The 16,208-nt window shown below is 36.2% G+C and overlaps 1 protein-coding gene across 3 annotated transcripts in view; it reads right to left on the reverse strand.

The window, feature by feature from the left end:
• Window positions 1-16,208, reverse strand: part of PRCP (prolylcarboxypeptidase) — a 71,115-nt gene that overhangs the window by 17,147 nt on the left and 37,760 nt on the right. For all 3 annotated transcript variants that reach the window (XM_025894443.1, XM_073879790.1, XM_025894444.2), the window contains exons 3-7: window positions 15,184-15,324; window positions 11,530-11,631; window positions 6,254-6,435; window positions 5,865-6,022; window positions 5,119-5,291 (exon numbers count right to left, since the gene is read on the reverse strand). In XM_025894443.1, coding sequence (XP_025750228.1) covers window positions 5,119-5,291; window positions 5,865-6,022; window positions 6,254-6,435; window positions 11,530-11,631; window positions 15,184-15,324 — 756 coding nt within the window. The remainder of the gene's footprint in view (window positions 1-5,118; window positions 5,292-5,864; window positions 6,023-6,253; window positions 6,436-11,529; window positions 11,632-15,183; window positions 15,325-16,208) is intronic.

Raw genomic sequence — 16,208 nt, forward strand, 5'->3', positions numbered from 1 at the left:
GACTGTTTATTTAGGGGCTATGATCTACTCAGACAACAAGGAAAGAGTCTCTGCCAACCACTACCATTCAGAATACTCACCACCCATGTAGCCTCTGTACTATATTTTCTGTTTATTTTGTGGACACTATCAAATTAGCTTCTTCCAAACAATTTCTACATAAGGTATAGCATTTCTACTTATGCCATAAATTCACTGATATGAGGGCATCTGGGACTGAAGCTGCTAGTACAACTACTGAATATTCCTTGAGGTCAGGTACTTTCTCTACAATGACCCAGGGAAAAACATAAGGCCATCCCCATGTCACAGAGGAGGAAACAAGCTCAGAAAGGTCTGGCTACAGATATACAATCTTAAAACTATGAATATAAGTTCTGAACCCAGACTTTGGCCACAAAGTCCTGGCGTAACACTGTCCCTCTATTATTATATAGTAACAACAATAGCTATTGTTATTATTATATAACTAGTATCAATTTAGTGTTTACTATACATGGGGTCCTATTAAATTCTCATAATGACCCTAATAAGCATTACAAATACTATACCCCACTTTACAGATGAGGAAACTAAAGCACAGAGAGGTCAAGAAACTTGCCCAAAGTCATATAGTCAGGAAGTGGCAGAGCTGGGGTTCAAATGCAAGACTCACTTTGAAGCTTCCATTTGTAATAACCAACACTACACATACTCAACTTCAAAGTTGTAGTATAAGAGAAAAGTAACAACACAAACGGTGCCTAAATATACCAGTAGTCTCATGCTTAATTTTTTAAGCAAATTTTTTTATTCTTAGATTATATTTTTCTAAATTTATTTGTCTTAGGTAAAAATTTTAATAAAAGGGATTCTGTGGCAATATAAAAATCATACAACTTTTTTGGGGCTCCTGGGTGGCTCAGTCAGTTGAGTGGCTGCCTTAGGCTCAGGTCATGATCAAGCCCCACATCGCATCGGGCTCCCTGCTTAGTGGGGAGCCTGCTTCTCCCTCTCCCTCTGCTGCTGCTCCCTCTGCTTATGCTCTCTCTCTCTTTCTGTGTCAAATAAGTAAAATCTTAAAAAAAAAATCATACAACTTTTTTATTATGCAACAAAAAAAGAAAACTGTAAAATAGTCATTAATATGAGGCTCAACAATCAACATATGAAATACTTAATTTACTTTCTATTTCCTAGAACAAAGGTAACGTTCAGGAAAAAAACTTAAAAAGAGCATTACACATCCATTTTAATAATTCTGGTTTCAAAGAGTATAGAAATAGATAGAATATTCCAATCTTAGTACCAAACTAGCTCTGCATCCAAATATTTAGATTCTGCCTTTTGATCCCACATACACTAGAGAAAGTAAAGATAATGATTTGTTTAAAAGCTTTATGTGTCCCCTTACCTATAAGGATAAGCATTTGAATAAGAGAAAGAAAAAGGGGGCAAAGAAATTTTTTTTAAAAGAAGGAAAGAAGACAGGTTAAAAAAAAAAAAAAAAGACCAACCTCCTCTCAGAAAGCATGGTCCATCCACATTAGAGAAAGGATTAAGCAGATACATTCAGCTTTTCTAACAGATTTTCTTTCTCTAAGGTTTCAATACCCCTCTCACACTCACAGATAATCACATTAGTTTTGTCATTAAAAGCTCTCTTTTCATAGAATGCACCTAAACCGCTTAAACCACCCAGAGAGGTCGCATACATTATCAAACACCAAGACAAACGGAAGAGATTTTCCATCTTATGTCTTATTATTTCACTCTATTTATCTGCATGCTCAGAAAGCTAAGTCAAAAGATTTGGTGAGTTATCAGCTAAAAACTTACTCAAAATAAACAACCTCTAGGATATCCTTAAAAACTGCTCTTTAAGCTGAGAAGAGCCCCAGTAGTTTTTATGCTGACAGAGCAGTCAAATGACAGAGAGGTTCTCTATTTCCCTTTTCTCTTCTTCCTTGTGTTCCCTCAGCCAAGTCCATGATTATTTCTGCATGAATGTTGCAGCTTCTGTTAACAGTAAACAAAAGCAAATGGAGTCCGAGTGTGCAAAGCCCACAAACAAATTAAAAAGAACGATACTTGAGTTGACACGGAAAAGATATTCAATCACTGCCTATGGATCCTTCAGAACCATACAAGGTTCAGGCAGAATTGGAAATCACCTACTTTTTTTCATAACCCAACTGTTAACACATTATCTCACTATCCTAAGCCTGAGTTACAGACTTAGAAAAGGACGGCTGTTTGTCAGCCCTTTAAAAAGGAGGAAGTGTATCAGAGGGAGGAGGAGTCCTGGTTAAATGGAACTATCCAAGTGAAAGAGCGGTCCCCAACTGGGTAGTGTTCCTGGGATTAGTGGGTTGGGAGAACAGAGACGAGGTCAAGAAAGGAGAAATAGAATGAACAGTGAAAGAAAGTGATCTGAAGCTAAAAGTTTGGGAGGGAGACATGTAGTAGAAACACTCTGAAATCATATAGGATAAAACTGGAAATAGAGGCAATGGAAATTTCTCAAGCAAGGGGTAAAGAGATTTCTTTTGGTTGGGGTGCAGGCAAGAAACAGAGTCATAAATATATTATAAGCAATCAAGAATTCCTTAATATGCCAAAAGAAAGGATAAAACCAGTAAGAAATAACTGAAGAGAATGACAAGAAGTAGTCCTGAAGAAAAGTAAAAGGTGATTGTCAGGCAATGACACAAGTTACCTTGTCTTAAAAATAAACTTTTATAATGTATATACAAAAGACAAAAGAAGGATTGTGCTAAATCAAAAACAGATGACAAAAGATTTGAGATATACTCCACTAACTCTGAGTGAATATTTAGGAGAGAGAAAGGATAGAATATTTACATTCAAGATGCAACAGCAAAATAACTCAAAAGGAACATTAAAGAAATGGGGAGAAAAGCAAAGCTAGTGTTCTTGTTCCAAATCATAAACAAATGAACACTAAAAAGCCGTATTCCTCTGGCTTTTTCTAAATCAGGGGTCAGCATACTATAGCCCCCAGGCCAAATCCAGGGGACTGCCTGTTTTACAAATAAAGTATTATTGTGACAGTGTTCCTCATTGATTTATATTTGTCTATTGCTACTTTCTTGCTACAGCTGCAGAACTGAGTAATTGCGGCAGAAACCGAATGGCCCACAAAACATAAAATATTTACTATCTAGTTCTTTACAAATAAAGTTTGCCAACCTTCATTCTAAATAAGAAGGGAATTCCCCATATGTTTTTATAACCTGACAACTCACTTATTCTTCAAGTGGGCATAAAAATGCAAACGTAATTCTCACTTTGTACAGAGAATACAGTTAAATCTGATAGTTGTCACAATGCAACTAGTGATCCACCCAAAACTTCAGCCAAATCCTCTCCTAATCCAGTGCAATATGGTAGAAGATCAGAGGCTCTGAATAATAGTAGACCCAAGTTCAAATCCCACTTTCACCATCTCTTCACTGAGCTTAAATTTCCTCTCCATAAAACTCCAAAAATTTCCTCTCCGTTGTACTTCTTTTTTTCCTATATTATTGTAATAATATATAAGTATTATATATTATTTCCTATATTAACATATAGAATATTATATTATTATGGGGATTAAATGGGATAGCATATATGAAAGTGTTCTGCAAATAGTAAAATAATTTGGATAAGGGATTAGCACAAAGACATATATGGAGGCCAACTGACTCAAATTTAGTTTTTTCTCATTATTTTGACCCAGGTTTTCCTACCATGAGAGAGATCAGCTCTTTTAAATAATTCTGTATTGTCTAAATTCAATTTAATTCAATACACATTTACCTCTGGCCTGCTATGTACAAGACATCCACTTGTCATTCTACTTCTTAGATGAAGAAAAATATCTCTAATAGCAAATGACCTTGTTCCATTTGGGTTACGAAGTTTTAAGCAAAATGTTCATTTAATATTAAGTTCAAAGGGATTGTGTTAAGTTAAAAGTGCTTTTGAAAACTGGTTCTTATATTATCAAGTCTATTTACATTTCCAGCACTCATTCTAGCTGTAGAATCAGTTATACTCTCTAAACTTAACCACCAAGTTAGCCAAACTTTGATTTTAAAACTAAGAAGAATGTTCTTTACAAAGAAATGCTTAAAAGAGGATACACAATAAAGAATTTTGCCATGTAAAAACCTAAAAATTTATGATGTAATGTGTCTTCACAATTTCTAGAATGTTTTCACATCTAATACTTTATTTGATCCTGAGCACAACCCTACGGAGAACATAAGTATAATTATCTCATTTTGCAGAGGAAGACATGGAGGCTCAGAAGAAGACAGCCTTACCCAAGATCACACAGCTGGTAAATGGTAGTTTAGATCAAGGATCCAGAGTCAGTACTCTTTCCACTCCACCCTGCTACATGGAGATCACTCCTTTATGGTAAGTGTAGCACTAGAACACATTAGCAGTTGACTGAATCATAGCACTGTGATAGCAACTGCCATTTATTAAGCACTAACCATATATGACATAGGTCTACGTGTCTCACATACAACACAAAGATGTAATAAAGTAAATTGTCCATGCAAAGTGTACAGCACAAGACTTGGCAACTAGTAATCATTCCATTAGCAGCAACTACTGGTCTTAGTTCCAATTCATACAACTCTATAATCTATACATTTTGTCTCCTTTATCCAAATGAGAGGAAACTGATGTTCAGAAAAGTTAGATAAGGGATGCCTGGGTGGTGCAGTTGGTTAAGCTGCCAACTCTTGGTTTGGGCTCAGGTGGTGATCTCAGGGTCATGAGATGAGCCCCGCATCAGGCTGTGTACTCAGTATGGAGTCTGCTTAAGGACTCTCTTTCCTTCTCCCTTACCCGTTCCCCCTCTAAAAAAAGAAAAAAAAAGAAAAAAGAAAGAAACTTAGGTAAGATGTCCAAGGTGAGTAACCAGAAAGTGACAGAAGCCAGGATTTCTGCCCAGGTTAGTCAAACCCAGAGCCCCTTTGTCACTGGAGAGTCCTTCGATGCTAAAAGTCACAGAAAGTACCAGTTTAAAAAACAAAACAAAATCCTGAAACTAATAATACACAGAGAGAGAGAGAAGTTCGTATTAAAAGTGATGAAAGGACATTTTCCTGTTACCTTGATAGGCCAAGCAGGCAAAGGCTGTAAAAAGTCAGACTCATAGGGGTAGTCCACCATTGCCAGATTTATCCAGGTTTCAGAGATCCAGGCTTTCAAATTCTGGACATCCTGAGTATTTGTTAATGCAGTACATAAGCCAAGGGATTTAGAAAGCCAACGTAAGCCAGCACCTGAGAACAGAATCACATTGTTTGTAATCTAAAAAGCACTACTTGACAGAAGGCTTTACTTCGTATTTTAGAAAATTCAATCTTCTACACCATTTCTCCAAGAATGTTTTTTCAACATTCAATAAAATACTTTTAGAGCATTTGGATAATCCCATGATAAATAAGTTGTCTATCCTCATATGGAGTCTGCCAGAAATTACATGAAGTATTCCCTGTTTCAAAGATACTATTGAAATAAGTAAAAAATAAACAAATGGAACACTAGAGAGCAGTTAGAATGTGTAAACCACAACTAAATAAAACAAATGGATATATCTGACATAGCGTTGAGCAAAAGACAGCAGACACAAAACATACATACTGTGTTCCTGATTATAGTGGATGATGAGTATACTATTATACCATGCTGATTATGTTTTCCCTTGTAAAAATTCATCAAGTGATGTATTTTGATTTGTGTATGTTTTTGTATGTTTTATTTAAATAAAAAGGTTACTGAAAATCTGAGAAGTGTTGAATTAGCAAGTGAAGGGTAAAAAACTCTGTGATTCCATTCTATTAATTAAAGCTTACCTGTTCTTGCGAATCGATTAATAGCATCCCAGGAGTTGCGAATGGTTTCTGAACAATTTGGACCACTTCTCTTAAAATCTTTAGTTACAATTTCCATAAATACACCACAAGGTACCAGATTACCAAAATGCCAGATGGGGGCAGAGGCTGCAAGAGCTCTAAATGGTGAGAAAAATAAGAAAGGAGAAAAGAAAAAAAATGTAACTCACTGAATTCAAATTTTAAAATTGAAACTGATACTGAACAAAAATGTTGAGAAAAATTACAATTGTTAATGAGATAGAAAGTAGAAATATCAGTACAACAGAACATGTTTTACCCAAAACAAATCTCTAAATATGCCTTGACAATCATTAAGAAGTGCTCATGTCCAACATAAATGCATTTACCCAACCACTATATGAGGATATTTCATCCTGAACCAGGCTGCAAGCATGCCACCGTAAGAGCCCCCTATGGCAATGACAGGTTGATTTTTAGCTCCTGGGATTGTTTTTTTCAAGTGTTTGATTAACACTGCAAAATCAGCCAAAGCTTGTTCTGATGTCAGAAAGTCCAAGTGTCTGGAATCCTAAAGAAAAATAACAAAGAACACGTATAAATGTGCACATAATAGCAGCTTAGGCATAGCACAGATTCAGGAAAAAAGCCAGTCAGATAAGCTTTTCTCCAAATAGAATTTCTAGGCAATTGAGTTAAAATGCCCAGTCAACATAATAGCAATGCTGATTTAAACAAATCTTAAAAAAAAATGATTTTAAGTTTGTGGGACAAACATAATGTATTTTGCATTCAAATGTAATTTCTATTAAATGTTATTTACCAAAAATTTTGTTGAGGTTGTAGAAACAACAGAAACAAACTAACATTTAACAGCAAATATAATAGAATACAATTCTCAGCTTAACAGACAATTGTTGTATTATAATTTTTATTTTAAAACTTGAAACATTTAAAATGGCTACCATACAGGCAAAGGTAGACTGAATCCTGTGAAAAATTGAAGAATCATCAATAAAAATAAATTTCATCCTCTCTAATCAGAAAGATAATTATTATGTCTGATATACCAACAACTGGAAATTACCCTGTGTAAACAATATGAAATTGGAGTTAAAAACAAAAACCAATAGAGCAATTATATTCTGGCATTAGAAAACAGGCAACACAAGACATTGATCCTTGAGAAAAGGATACTCCTAAAGTAAGTTCCATAATCATCTAATTCTCTGCCTAAAGACAATTGCCTCACTTCAACATAGGGAGGTAGAGCTCAGAATCCTGCTAAGCTAAGGAGGCTAATAAAGTATCTCCCTTTAAAAGACAAGGCCTAAGTCCTCTGTCTTTGAACTTGGACTAGACTTAGTGACTTGGTTCTAACCAATAAAATGTATCAGAAGCGATATGTGACTTCCAATGTTAAGTCATAATAAGCACTGCAGTTTCCACTTTGCTCTCTTGGATTATCGACTTTGAGGGAAGCCAGCTGCCTTGTCATGAGGCCACTCAAGTAAGCCTTTGGAGAAACCCTGGAAGAGACAAACTACAGCCTCTTGCTAACACCCAGCAACGTTTTGTCACTCATGTGGATTCTCCATATAGAGGAGAGGGTTCTCTGGCACCAGTCAAGCCTTCAGATAACTGTTAGCACCAGCTAACATCTCAACCTCATGAAACCCCTTGAAAAAGAAGCTCCTAGCTGAGTCACTTTTAATTCCTTACCCATAGGAACTATGAGACAATAAATGTTTATTGCTGTTTTAAGTCACTAAGGTTTGAGGTAAATTGTTACGTAGCAATAGGTAACCAGTACAGCTATATACCTATTAGGCTGTCCTATTCAATCTTCATGCTCTGGTCTCACCACTCTGTTTGACTTCTTCCATCATTTGGCACATTCTGAAACCACATAGTTCCCATCTTTCCTCTTTCCTATGTATGTCACCTACTCCTTTAGCCTTCCCCCTTATCCAAGATGTATACCTTCTGACCTCTCACCTCCTTTCTTATTGTCTGTCACTAGTCTTTTACTTCCAGTTTTCATGGCACTATGTATAGTTGAGTGCGTTTTTTCTAGTCCTCGCATAATATTTGTAATATTATCCCCCAAGCTACTGACAAATTCTGTGAGCACATGAAGAGAAAGAAGCTATCAAAGAGAGCCTTCTGCTCCATTTTGCTATCAAAGTATGAACCAAAGGGATCTAGAAAAGGATATTATGTTTCTGTCTGCAACAAGCTGACTACTTCCCAGTGGTTTCAGGACCTATCAACTCTCCTAATCAGATAATTATGCAGAATAAGCTAAAGAATAGTTTCCCATGCGCCCCAACAACTATTAGCAAATTGTTCTGCTTTTCATTTACAACACAAGGACTTTTTATTTATTTATTTATAATATGAGCTAATAAAACCTCTGAGAACAAAAATTAAAACTCCTTTCAAAATAGGCAGCCTAGAAAATTACTGTCCCCAAGTTCTTCTAACTCAAGAGTTCCCCCAAAAGATGGTATGTGTATACTGGTAGTATGCATGATGGTCTTAGTATAATGCACAATCTTTTTAAATTTAATACTTGTTTTAATGTCATTTAGAAAAAACATTAACTAGTACATTAAGCCCTTGTTAAGGTAATGCAAAGTTTGAAAAGTTAGTTGTTTAAAAAAAAAACTACATAAATAACAGCACAGATGGCAAATTCATACAGCCAGAATCACAAAGGTAGTACATGAGTGACTTAGTTGCGGAAAAAGTATCCTTTTTATTAGGTGTAGAGTCTGAGGTCAAGGCCAAAGCTCCTTGTGAAATCAGGAAAGGCCAGAAGGGAATCCAAGTGGCCCATTGGACTCACTAAACCAGGGATAATTTGTTCTCATTTTATTGAAAAATACCTTATTAAATATTTGAGTGCTCATTGTATTTTTTCCAGTGGTAGACCCAGGAATTTAAGTGTAAACTTATAAAGCAGAATTATTTACTGACATTTTTGAAACAATGAGAAGTTCCCTTCACAGTCTCTGCAGCCATACCTTAAGATTTCGCTGGTGACAGCTAATCTCATCACACTGAGTTAGAATGACCAACATAAGTGATAATATTATGGTTTTAAAAAGGCTTAATCTGTTCGATTGCATATAAAAAGGAAAGATTAAATAAAAATTTTTCAAGCTGTTCAAATTAAAACTATCATTTCTTTCTTAGAGTGGGACATGTTATTAGAACAGGTAATTCCTAAACTTCAAAAAAAAAAAAACTTTTAAACTTAAAAATAAAAATTATACAGGCACACCTCAGAGATACTGCAGGTTCAGTTCCAGACCACTGCAATAAAGTGGATATCACAATAAAGTGAGTCAAATTACTATTTTGGTTTCCTAGTGCACATAAAAGTTACGTTTACACCATACTGTAGTCTATTAAGTGTGCATTAGTATTATTTCTAAAAAGATATACATACCTTAATTTAAAAATATTTCATTCATAAAAAATGCTAACCATCATCTGAGCTTTCAGTGAGTTTTCTGAGCTTTCATCTTTTTACCAGTGGAGGATCATGCCTAAATGTTGATGGCTGCTGACTGGTCAGGTTGGTGGTTGCTAAAGGCCGGGGTAGCTGTGGCAATGTCTTAAAATAAAACAACAATGAAGTCTGCCACACTGATTGATTTTTTCCTTTCATGAATGCTTTCTCTATAGCATGTGATGCTGTTCAATAGCACTTTACCCACAGAACTCCTTTCAAAATTGGAATCAATCCTCTCAAGCCCTATAGCTGTTTTACCAACTAAGTTTATATAATTTTCTACATTCATTGTTGTCATTTCAACAATCTTCACAGCATCTTCACCAGCAGTAGATTCCATCTCCAGAAACCACTTTCTTTTCTCACCCATGAAAAGCAACTCTTCATCTATTCAAGTTTTATCATGAGATTGGAGCAGTTCAATCCCATCTTCAGGCTCCACTTCTAATCCTAGTTTTCTTGCTATTTCCACCACATCTGCAGTTACATCCTCCACTAAAGTCTTCAGCCCCTCACAGTCATACATGAGGGTTGGAATCCACTTCTTTCAAACTCCTGTTCATGTTGATATTTTGACCTCTTCCCACAAATCCTGAATGTTCTTGATGGCATCTAGGACGGTGAATCCTTTCCAGAAGGTTTTCAATTGACTTTGCCCATATCTATCAGAGGATTCACTCTGTGGCAGCTATAGCCTTATGAAATGTATTTCTTAAATAAGATTTGAAAGTCAAAATGATTCCTTGATCCATGGGCTGCAGAATGGATGCTGTATTAGGAGACATGAAAACAACATTCATCTCATTGTACATCTCCATCAGAGCTCTTAGATGACCAGGTGCATTGTCAATGAACAATGATATTTTGAAAGGAACTTTTTTCTTCCTGAGGAGTAGGTATTAACAGTGGTCTTAAAATATTCAGTAGACCATGTTGTGAACAGATGTGCAGTCATCCAGGCTTTGTTCTTCCATTTATAGAGCACAAAGTAGATTTAGCATAATTCTTTAAGGCCCTAGGATATTCAGGATGGTAAATGTGCATTGGCTTCAATTTAAAGTTACCAGCTACATTAACCCCTAACAAGAGAGTCAGGCTGTCCTTTCGAAGATTTGAAGCCAATCATTGACTTCTCCTCTCTAGCAATGAAAGTCCTAGATGGCATCCTCTTTCAACAAAAAGCTGTTTTGTCTATATTGAAAATCTATTGTTTAATGTAGCTACCTTCATAAATTATCTCAGCTAGATCTTCTGTATAACTTACTGCAGCTTCTATATCAGCACTTAGTGCTTCATCTTACACTTTTATGTTATGGAGATGGCTTCTTCCTTAAACTTCATGAACCAACCTCTGCTAGCTTCAGACTTTTCTTCTGCAGCTTCCTTACCTCCCTTAGCCTTCATCACACTGAATAGAGTTAGGGCTTTGCTCTGGATTAGGCTTTGGCTTGAGGGACTGTTGTGGCTCATTTGATCTTCTATCCCGACCACTCAAACTTTCTCCAAATCAACAATAATGCTGTTTCACTTTCTTGTCATTTGTATGTTCACTGGCACAACACTTTTAATTTCCTTCAAGAACTCTTCCTTTGTATTCACAACCTGGCTGAATGACTGGCACAAGAGGCCTAGCTTTTGGCCTCTCTCAGCTTTCAACATGCCTTCCTCACTAAACTTAATCATTTCTAGCTTTCCATTTAAAATGAGAGACAGGCAACTCTTCTTTCCACTGGAACACTTAGAGGCCATTGTAGGATTATTAATTGGCCTCATTTCAATATTTTTGTGTCTCAGGGAATAAGCAGGCCTGAGGAGACGGAAAGAGATGGGGGAATAGCCAGTCGGTGGAGCAGTCAGCACACATACGTTATTTATCAATTAAATTTGCCATCTTCTGTGAGCATCTTAGATGACTGATCACAGATCACCATAACAAATACAATAATAATGAAAAAGTTTGACATATTACAAGAATTGCCAAAATGTGACACAGAAACACAAAGAAAGGAAATACTGTTAGAAAAATGGCACTGATACATTTGCTCAACACAGAGTTGCTACAAACCTTCAATTTGCAAATAACACATAATCTGTAAAGTACAGTAAAGTGAAATGCAATAAAAAAGGTATGCCTGTACTTACTGTGAATGATTTGTTACCAAAAGGTAGGGACTCCCCATAGTATCGATGTTCTGCAAACACCAACATAGCCTTCAGTTGAGCAGCCACATCCCACATGAACCCCTGGGAAGAATTTACAAATCCACAGAATAAAAATCAGGATGTGAAAAAAGTCATTGAACCTTTTGGCAACTCATATGAAATGAATGTTAAACCAGACCAAAAAGAGCTCTGAGAAGCCGCACAATTTATATTTGTTCTACAGATAAAAAAAAAATGTTGTTTCATTGTTGCACATCAATCTCACACTATATTAGAGTGAAACAATTAAAAATAAGCCCAAGTCACTCAAACACCAGTCATTCCAACTCTCCTTATTCTAACATTCTAGCTGTAGAATCAATATTATGTCGAAAATATTAGTCTTCAAATTGCACTGTGTACCAAATAGTCTAGGAAAGAACTGAGGATACCTAAGTTAGCTGCCTACTCATAAACATTTACAACGTAAAAGAAAAAAAAATACAAATAAGCATACTGGACTCCCTTGGGTTCCATATTAATCTTATTTACTTGAAAATAAGCAGTAGCTAACAACAGGTAATAATCAAGTGCTTACAGTGTGTCAGGCACTGTTCTAAATACTTTTTATATATTAATTCACTTAATTATCATAACAATCTAGGACATAGGCACTTTTATTATCCCCATTTTAGAGACAAGGACACTGAGACACAGTAGTTTAAATATCCTATGACAGTCACACAGCTAGAAAGTAGCAGAGCCAAGATTCGAGCACTGGCTGTCTGGCTTCATGGCACAATCATCAAGCGCTGTTCGACCTCCTTATGTCCACACTTAATGCTGGTAATTAATCAATCACTGCATTTTTTTCACTTACCTCAAATGGTACCCTCAGAATCCTTCTTGACAAAGCACTCTAGGCAGCCAACATCAATTGATTAGATTTAGATTTAGCACAGATTAAAACTATTTGTCATTCCTAGGGCACACTGCTGTTTTTTAATGAACTGCTGCTCCCTAACAACAACTAAGAACCTCTAAAATGTTTTGCTCATTTTGATCAATAAATGAACAATTAAAAGATCTGTTTGCATTTGACGATGGAGAATTTAACTTATCTGTGATGGTTTCAATAACCCTCACTTTCTCTCTTAACACTTTGCCCATTCCCTGCCATTTATCTGCAGATCCTATAACAACCAGCTCAAGATGCCCTCTTCTGCCTGCCCCATTTTGGCACCGCTGATCTCTCCCGCCTCTCAACACCACTGTGCTAGACATAGCTCTCTATTACTGTGTTGCAATATTTGCTTAAATGTGTGTCTTACCCTACCAGACTATGAGCTTCTTAAGGGTAAGGATCATTTATAAAAATAACCACACCTCTGAGGAGCTGACCTCAGGCTTTTAAAGGAAGCAATTTAATTGAAATGATTCACATTATAAGTGATTATTTGCCTGCATCTATTTCAGGGTATTTTTATTTTTCAGAAGAGGTCCATGTAATATATTAACATTTAATAATATTATAGCATTGTCCTAAGTTCCTAATTCTTATTTAGTCCTCATAGCAACTCTATGAACCAGATTATTAATATAACCATTTAGCAGATAAGAAAACTAAGGCACAGAATAAGAAACTGTCCAAAGTCACATAGCATAATGGCAAAACCAGAATTCAATTCTTATCAATCCTTACCAGTCTATCACTCCTGACCATTTTGCTACACTGTCTCTTAATAGATGAATGTCCAGAATATGTGACTATGCAACCAGTGCATTTTAGTATGTACAGGGAGGTGTCTAGGGCTGGGAAAAAAACAGGATCCTCCTAAGGATCTACCTCTAGCCACTTCCTGGAACTGCTCCTATACTGTATTTTTCTTCCTCTCTACCACTTCTGAGGCAAGCCTTAAATTATGCTGCACTGTCTGTCAGAGCAGTGGAGGCAGGAACAGCTGCCTATCTATAATAAAGAAGAAAGGGGGGGGCACCTGGGTGGCTCAGTTAAGTGTCCGACTCTTTTTTTAGTGTTTTTTCTTTTTTTCATCTACTCTTATTTTTTTAATTTTTTTTTTAAAGTGTCTGACTCTTGATTTCAGCTGAGGTCATGATCTCAGGGTCATGAGACTGAGCCCCAAGTTGGGCTCCACACTGAATGTGGAGTCTGCTTAAAATTCTCTCTCTCCCACTACCTTTGCTCCTCCCCTCCCACTTTCTCTCTCAAAAAAGGAGGAGGAGGAGGAGGAAGAGGAGCTGGAAAAATAACTGGGCAGGAGAAGCTGCCCCATGGCCTTGGCATAAATGGGAAGTCACACAGGAGAAAGAAAAAAAAGATAAAGCAGCCTCAGTTGTTCCATAGAAAAAGTAAGCAGGAATCTGATGGAAAGTAAATCTTAACTTCATTTGTCACTGATCTAAGAGACATAGATGTCCTAGGATCTCATTTCTCAGGGAATTATTTTATTTTCAACTAACATATTTAGACTCAACATTCCTAAGGAAATAATCAGAAATGGGAAATGCAATAATAGTATAATTAGGTTCATATCTTTGCTTTCAGTTCAGTTTAGTTCAACAAACATTTACTGAGACCTCTTGAATACCAGGCTCCATTAGCCAGTGGAAAAAATATAATTCAGTCTTCACTTTGAGGTAGTTCACAGACTAGCTTTTTGGTGGCAAGCTGACATTCTCTAGTCATAGCTTTGGAACATAAAAAAGGAAAATTTCTTCAAGTGTCCTTCTAAATTAAATGTTGTTAATGGATTTAAGTGTTATTATAAAAGATGATAGAATGTATAGTCAGGGAAGCAAGCTAACATCTATACAATTTTTTAACCCTCACAAATATAAGAAAAACAGAACAGGAAAGCTAAATTAAAAATCCTATTTGACAAACAAACTTGCATTTTTTTCCTTATTTGCCCTGGCTTTGTTTAGGTTTTATCCATTTATTCATTTAACAAATATTTATTGAGCACCAACTATATGCCTAGCACAGTTTTAGACTGAATATACAACAATGAACAAACAAAAATTCATGCCCTTGTGTTTACATTCTAGAGACCATAATCAAAACAAACAAAAACAAAAAAAAAATCTATATGCAGTAACATTCTTTTTTTTTTTAAAGATTTTATTTATTTGACAGAGAGAGAGCACAAGCAGGGGGAGCGGCAGGCAAAGGGAGAAGCAGGCTCCCTGCTGAGGAAGGAGCACAATGTGGGGCTCCATCCCAGGACCCTGGGATCATGACCTGAGCCGAAGGCAGACACTTTACTGAGCCACCCAGGCATCCCTGCAATAACATTCTTATTCCCATGTCCCTCATATCCTTATTCACTCTAGAAATAAGATGGGATTTTTTAAAAATCTAAGATGCAATTGTCCAAAAATAGTATTTCATTCTTTTCATGTATAATTCTTTAAGGCAGAACACGTAGGCTTATTGGATATCTGTATTCATTCTTTTGTGATCTGCCCATTCATATGCTTCTGCCATTTTTCTATTATTAGTGAGTTTTATCTGTTATTTTCTAAAGAGCTTCAGAATTAGTTACAATAATACTTGGTCATATATACTGCAAAACATTTTTTTTCCAGTTTGCCATAATAAAAGGCATATTGAGCATAGGAATTTGCACATACCGTATTATTGCAAAACCAAGTAATGTCCCCTTCATTACCAGTGTAGAAAAGTATTGATCCACCATTTTTCTTCCAGTATTCATCGGCTATTAGGTATCGCTGTTTAAAAGTTTCATCAGCATCAAATCCAAAATGATTAACCTATGACAAAAACAAAGTAGACAAATTTCAGAGGAAAGTAATTAAATGAGATCAGCAAAAAAGTAAATTTATTCTTCCATTAAAATCAACTTATGTTACAAAAATAATCACAAAACTTTTTAAACTTCATTTTAGTTGCAGTAGTAATATTGGCACTATTATTTTGAAATTACTTTCTTTATACTGTAAGATAAAACAATATTAGGGGCACCTGGCTGGCTCAGTCAGTAGAGCATGCCACTCTTGATCTCAGGGTCATGAGTTCAAATTCCACATTGGGTGTGAAACTTACTTAAAAAAAAAAAATCACAGATCTGTACCTCTGAAACAAATAATACATTATATGTTTAAAAAAAAAGAAGAAGGGGCGCCTGGGTGGCTCAGTTGGTTAAGCGACTGCCTTCAGCTCAGGTCATGATCCTGGAGTCCCGGGATCAAGTCCCGCATCGGGCTCCCTGCTCAGCAGGGAGTCTGCTTCTCCTTCTGACCCTCTTCCCTCTCGTGCTCTCTGTCTCTCATTCTCTCTCTCTCAAATAAATAAATAAAATCTTAAAAAAAAAAAAGAAGAAGAAGAAGATAGTAGGAAGGGAAAAATGAAGGGGGGGACATCGGAGGGGGAGACAAACCATGAGAGACTATGGACTCTGAGAAATAAACTGAAGGTTCTAGAGGGGAGGGGGGGTGAGGGATGGATTAGCCTGGTGATGGGTATTAAGGAGGGCACTTATTGAATGGAGCACTGGGTGTTATACACAACCAATGAATCCTGGAACACTATATCAAAAACTAATGATGTAATGTATGGTGACAAACATAACATAATAAAATAAAAAAAACAAAAAAACAAAAACCAAAAAAACAGGGGCACCTGGGTGGCTCAGTCA

This window comes from Callorhinus ursinus, unplaced genomic scaffold (assembly GCF_003265705.2).
Source record: "Callorhinus ursinus isolate GAN/ISIS: 27379988/994484 unplaced genomic scaffold, GSC_fseal_2.0 scaffold35, whole genome shotgun sequence".
NCBI lineage: Eukaryota > Metazoa > Chordata > Mammalia > Carnivora > Otariidae > Callorhinus > Callorhinus ursinus.